Source organism: Myotis lucifugus, unplaced genomic scaffold (assembly GCF_000147115.1).
Source record: "Myotis lucifugus unplaced genomic scaffold, Myoluc2.0 scaffold_8787, whole genome shotgun sequence".
Taxonomy (NCBI): Eukaryota; Metazoa; Chordata; class Mammalia; order Chiroptera; family Vespertilionidae; genus Myotis; species Myotis lucifugus.
Window position 1 is genome coordinate 474 of NW_005879835.1, and position 6,248 is coordinate 6,721.

Here is a 6,248-nt window from a genome sequence, read left to right on the forward strand (position 1 = left end):
GCTACAGTGCCGATGCCCACTTATCCTTCGGGGTAGACCAGTTGTTTCTGGTGTTCATGAGCTCCCTGTCTGAGGAGGAAAGAGTTCTCTGACTTGAAAACCACCCCAAGCCCTAAAATGTTCTCTTCCTCTCGTGCACGACCAGCTTGATAACGTGTCTCACGTGAGAGTGGACCAGCCCTGGGTCACACCTAGGTTATGGGAACGTTACATCTGCTGAGTTAGGGGCCTCGTCACATCTGTTCTAGTGTAAGTTGAGGAGAATGGGCCTGAGCTCAGGGCAGCCAACAGCCTGTGGATGTCACTCCTTGCTCCGGGCACAGCTTCTCGCAACAGGATTCTTGGGAGGACAGAGGTGTGGAATGAAAAGGCTGTGGCCGGAGTTCAGTCCCACCAGTTTCCAGCCTTTAGACCAGACAAGCCATTTAATGACTCTGAGCCTGTTTCCAAATCTGTAATGACAGAGATGACAATGCCTACCTGGCCTGTTTTCATGGGAGCTCAGGGTGCCTCTTTGCTCTCCTGACATCTTTCCAAAGCCAGTTCCATGAGGGCCACAGCAAGCATGGGCAGGTCCAGTGCAGTTCCCGGGAAAGGGCGGTAGGTCCACACCGGCTCAGATGCCCAAGGCCTGGCTGGGTGGAGTGGGCCTCATTCTGAGCCATTGGGGCTGCCTGCCCGCTGCTGGCAAAGGCCAGACCCTCCTGAGGGCCATAGCCTCGGTTTTCCCAAAGCGCTCAGCCTCATGTCTGCAGCCCCTGCCCGGTCACCATGCAGTGTAGTGGCCAAGGGCCCTCTGGACCCATCTGAGTCCCTGTGGTGGACATTATACTCAGTCATTATTCTGGAGGGATGCTGGGGAGGCCTGGGAGCATGCCGCTTTCTCCGTTGTTGTGGCAATATTACACACACTATGGTTTCCATGGTACAAACCTTCGCTCTTCACTGTTGCTCCTCCTACGTCTCACCCCGAGGGGACTGCTGTCAGCAGTCAGGGACATGTGTGCACATACATGTATGTACACATATACACACAATCTATGAATCATGCCATAGGTATTCTGTTTTTCAACTTGCTTTGTTCCCTTAACACATTGGTCAGCAAACTCATTAGTCAACAGAGCCAAATATCAACAGTACAACGATTGAAATTTCTTTTGAGAGCCAAATTTTTTAAACTTAAACTATATAGGTAGGTACATTGTTATTAACTTAATTAGGATACTCCAAAGGCTTAGGAAGAGCCACACTCAAGGGGCCAAAGAGCCGCATGTGGCTCACGAGCCTCAGTTTGCTGACCATGGGCCTTAACATATCCCTTTTTTAAGTCCTGTCTACATATACACCTATATTTATGACTCACGTGTGATTTTTACCCTATTTCCTCACTTAAAACATCTCCACCATTGTCGTAATTACTACTCTAATGTCTACATAATTTCCCCTTTTTTTGCTGTGTACTGACTCACTAAATCCTCTATTCCATGAAACACCTTTGTGTGTATCTCATTGCTTTTGTGGAATTACTTCCTTAGGATTCACTCCTAGGGCCCGCACTGTTGTGCTAAAGGGTATAAATATTTCTGTTATTTTTTACATTCATTTCCTAAAAGGTGGTATCAATTTACTATGCCATGAAGAATGCCTTTTTCCCCCTGGACTGCCATCTAAATACTGTTGGAGAGACGGGGTGTGGAGAAGAGCGAGGAGAAAGGACCTGGTAGCGGTGACTTGGAAATGTGATGGCTTCTCCTTGTCTATCTTCTCAGCACGACCAGCTCCACGGCCAGCAGCTGCGACACGGAGTTCACGAAGGAGGACGAGCAGAGGCTGAAGGACTACATCCAGCAGCTCAAGAACGACAGGGCGGCGGTCAAGCTGACCATGCTGGAGCTGGAGAGCATCCACATCGACCCTCTCAGCTACGATGTCAAGCCCCGGGGAGACAGCCAGCGGCTGGACCTCGAGAATGCGGTGCTGATGCAGGAGCTGATGGCCATGAAGGTATGGGGGTGGGGGGAGGGTTCGAGAACTCTGTTCCCATTTACTCCACTGTCATTGGGAGGAGAGAAAGGCCCCTGAGACAGGTCAGCTGATGATGAGAAGTCAGCCCTTTCCTGCTCAGAAGCCTCTCCCCAGGGGAACCCCAGCGCCTCGTTGTAGATGCGGACAGACAGTTCCAGTCAGGGGCTCCCTTGGGCCGGGCATGTTCCTGGAGGGGTGAGCTGGCCGCCTCGTTCCCCAGGAGAAGCCACCTCCGACCTCTGCAGCTGGAGCAGCCTCTGAGGCCAGCGAGCAGGGCAAGGCGGAGGGCAGAACTTGGATGAGAGCCGTTTCCTGACACCCTTGTCCCTTGGGTGCCGCGTGGACCCTGCTCGGATCACAACACCCGCCGGCGCGGTTTGCTAGGGCTGCCCAGTTAGTGTTTCCTGGTAGATCTCCGGCGGTGCATCCTGGCTGCGGCGGCGTCTCTGGGGCAGGAGGTGCTTTCCGGGACAGCCGGTGCCTCCTACCAGGAAGTGTTAGTTAAGTGGCCGCCCTTCAGCAGTGCACATTTCTCATTTCCAGCCAGGGTTGCCAAGCACAAGGCCTTCACCCACTACGTGCTTTCTCAGGAGGCAGCTCTGGTACGATAAAGATTAAATCTGGGATGTGTTCCCAGTTCTTGGCACGGAGCTTGGAATTTCCTGAGTGACAGGAGGGTCTTGGTTAAGTCATGAGGTGACGTGGAAGGACCCCGATAGCTTCAGGACGGAGGTGGTCACCATACGGACCACGCACATGATGAGAGGGTTGACACTTTCAGCCTCTTGACCTCCAGGGAGGGGAGGAGGGCTGGAGATTGAATGCCATTGTGTGGCCAATGGTTTAGTCAACCAGATCATGACATCCCGATGAGAACACTGCTACTTGAAAAATAAAATGTGGGCACATGATGGAAATTTCCTAGAAGAGCAGAAATTATAGGAAGCTTGGAGAGAAGCGCCCCATCAGACCCTGATGGGGGCAGTTGTTGCCAGCGTCTGGCCCAGCCCCCAGCATCAAGTCAGCGCCCCTCCCTGCGTGTCCCAGGGTGTGTGCGAGGACTCGCTCACCGCTCACCGTCCCAGCTCTGTGGCAGAAGATAAGGTTGCATTTCCCCATTTCGTTCCAGACTCGCTGCTGAGAAACTCGAGTTTCCTGGGGGTTTTACTTCTTGTATATGATCTTTCCTGAACACCTTTTCATTTCCAGTGATTCACTCGGCCCCTTTTCAGATCCACTCCTCTTTCTTTAAATATCCTATCCTCGTTACAATTCCTCTTCCTTTATCTCTTTGTTTTAAATATTTATTTTCTAGTTTTTCACTTGTTATTTCTGGTTCTCACAAATGCTGCTTCTGCTTTAACCCAACTCACTTCCACTTTCTCTCTGTGTTTGGGGGAGAATGTTCACACGTTCATCTTTGGTGAAGCTGTGTCTGCCGTGGGTCCTCGGGCCCCGGCGGGTAAGTGTCCTGGCTGGTGGTTCTGCGCTTAGATGTGTTGGGACCTGAGGGCACGAGAGGTTTAGGTTCCTTTTGTTACAGTTTCGGCTTAGGATTCCTGTTCCACGTCCACGCATGGCCCAGTGGTGGTTCTGATTCCTCAAAGGCTTCTCTTTCTCTCCCACCCAGAGCCAGAGCAGCTGCCAGTTCTCCTGCCGCATCTCTGGAAAGGAAACTTCCTCGTCTCTGATTCTAGGCCACCCTCTGAGTCCTGGCGTGTCGGGTCTCAGTCCTGGCTCTGCCCTGCCCTCGAGTGGGTGCTACAAGCCCAGGTCTTGGGCCTCCATCTGGGCTGAGCCTCCGTTGCCAGCACAGCGGCTGCCTTACCTTTCCCCGCAGGCGTTTCCTCTCCCATCGCCGGCACCCACCTTTCCTTCTTCCAACCTTGCCTCACATTTGTGCTGGATCTGACTGTCCATGTTAGCTCAGTGTGCAGAGTTCCCAGGACCTTCAGAATCCTGTGCTTTTGGCAAAAGATCAGAAGGGCTCAGTGTATGAAAACCCTCCATTCTGGTTTTATGTCTCATCTGCAGGAAAGGTTTGGCATCTCCTCTTGGGTAGTCGCTGAGCACATTGCCTTCTCCGTGTCTAATGGCCCCCAGTCCTGAGTATTATAAGCTGTGATGGGTGCCCGCTAGGTTTTCCCCCGGGGCTGGCGTATCCAGGGCAGCACACCAGGCGTGAGGCTTGTCACCTCAGGTGAGGGTGACTCCGGGGTGACTCGAGTCAGTGACCGTGGCGAATCCCTGTCAAGGCAGTGACTCAGCATTGGGAAGACTCCCCTTAAATAAGGTCATGGAGGCAGCTGGGGAGCCTGGTGGTCATGTGATGGTGGGCACGGGCTAGAGCTTAGTGGCTAGGAGCCTGGGTTCTGAGCAGATGGCCTGGCTTCACACGCTGGCCCACAGTTCACCCAGTGGGTGCATTCCCTCTGTGTGCCTCATTGTTCCATCCATCAATGGAGAGACTCATAATTCCTACCTGAGGTTGGAAGGATTAAATGACTTACTTTGTGTGAACATCTAAACGGTGTTGCGTGCTCACCAAGTACGGGTGATTATCATTGTTGTCGGGCTCTTGGTCCCAGCACGGCACTGTCCCATTTTGGAGTCACTTATTCTCCACAAAAACCTCTATTCTGGGTTCTCTAAGATACTTTGAGACGTTACTCATCAGTAAGTCACCTACGAAAGACTCTGTTTCTGTTGCTTTCATTTGGGGGCGATATCATTGCCGGGGGCGCTCCCTTCCTGTCTGACTCAGGTACAGGGCACCAAGGTTGCCATCAGGGGTGAACAAATATGTGGGTTGGTGCCTTGGAAAATGGCAAAGCAGACCCTACCTTGTGTGGGCGACCCTCCTGTATAACCTCTCTGACCGACGGCGCTTAGTCTCCCCACACTGGAAGACTGGGTCCCACCCAGGCAGCGGAGCCCTTTGCAGGGGACAGGGACGGCAGCTGTTAGAAAGTTTCTCCTCATGGTGACCAGAATCTGCTTGCCTGGATCTTCTGTTCACTCATCTCAATTCTGGTCCATAGGGGACAGCGCGGGATTGTCTACAGGGCAGTCCTTCACGTGCCCTGGGACAGCTGTCATTCTCCTCCCCGCCCTTGTCCCCTTGCTTATAGCCGCAGACCCTCTCACTTGCCTGCCTTCCCCCGCTCTGTGTCCATCTGTAGGAGGAGATGGCTGAGCTGAAGGCCCAGCTCTACCTGCTGGAGAAGGAGAAGAAGGCCCTGGAGCTGAAGCTGAGCACCCGGGAGGCCCAGGAGCAGGCCTACCTGGTGCACATCGAGCACCTGAAGTCCGAGGTGGAGGAGCACAAGGAGCAGCGCATGCGGTCCCTCAGCTCCACCAGCAGCGGCGGCAAAGACAAGCCTGGCAAGGTAGGGCCAGAGGGGCTCAGGACCCCCAGGGCTCGGGCCTCACTTCCTGCCCCCTTCCCACCACTCACTGCCATGTGGGCAGGGCCCTGGGCCTCACTTTCCTTACTGGCATAGGACCTGCAAGCCCTTCTAGTTACCTAGCAAATGCTGGCTCCTCCTGCCCTCGGTTTGTTTCAGGCCCAAGACTCGTGGGCATATGTGACTGCTGGTCTAAGGAGCGGCGGCTTCTCACAGCCCGCATGTTGGGGGGGGAGGGGTTGTGCCCCTGGGACAGAAGCCACTTGCTGATGCCATGTGGCAGTGAACTGTCACCCCCTAAACAGCTAAGACTTTGAAGCCTGCTGCCCAACGCGCCACAGCTGCACTCTGCTCTCCTCTCCCTCCTCAGGAGCCAGGGCGTCCGTAACGTGGCTCCAGCGGGGCCAGCTCTCCCGGGACCCCAGCTGCCTCAGTTATCCGTTCATTTGACAAATTGTGACTTGGTCCTGGCCAGGCGCTGGGGGCAATTCCAGGTTTATACTCCAGCGGGGGACACTGTGGAGCAAATAGAGGATCCTAGCACAGTGACAAAATGTCCCAGTGGGAGGATCGCTCCCACGTGTGCTGGGAGGCCGCAGCCCAGACGCGGAATCGGGTTTGGGGGTTCGGGACCAGTTTCCTGAGCTGAAACCCTGTGGAGAGTGGGATGAAGAGGGTTGGGTGGGAAAGCAAGTCCACTCCAGGCGATGGAGTGCCTGGAGGGAAGAGGGATGGACACGTTGGCTGCAGACCCAGCTGCTGTGCTCTCCCAGGACGGTGAGGAATCGCTGGAGGGTTTGCCCCGGGGGTGACACA

At 54.3% G+C, this 6,248-nt stretch overlaps 1 protein-coding gene across 1 annotated transcript; it reads left to right on the forward strand.

The window, feature by feature from the left end:
- Positions 1-1,679: 1,679 nt before the first annotated feature.
- LOC102436982 (colorectal mutant cancer protein-like) lies at positions 1,680-5,414 on the forward strand (the record flags this gene model as incomplete). Its single annotated transcript, XM_006109368.3, has 2 exons — positions 1,680-2,004; positions 5,208-5,414. Coding segments are annotated over exons 1-2 (327 nt in total), but the record flags the coding sequence as incomplete, so codon positions are not given.
- Positions 5,415-6,248: the final 834 nt, after the last annotated feature.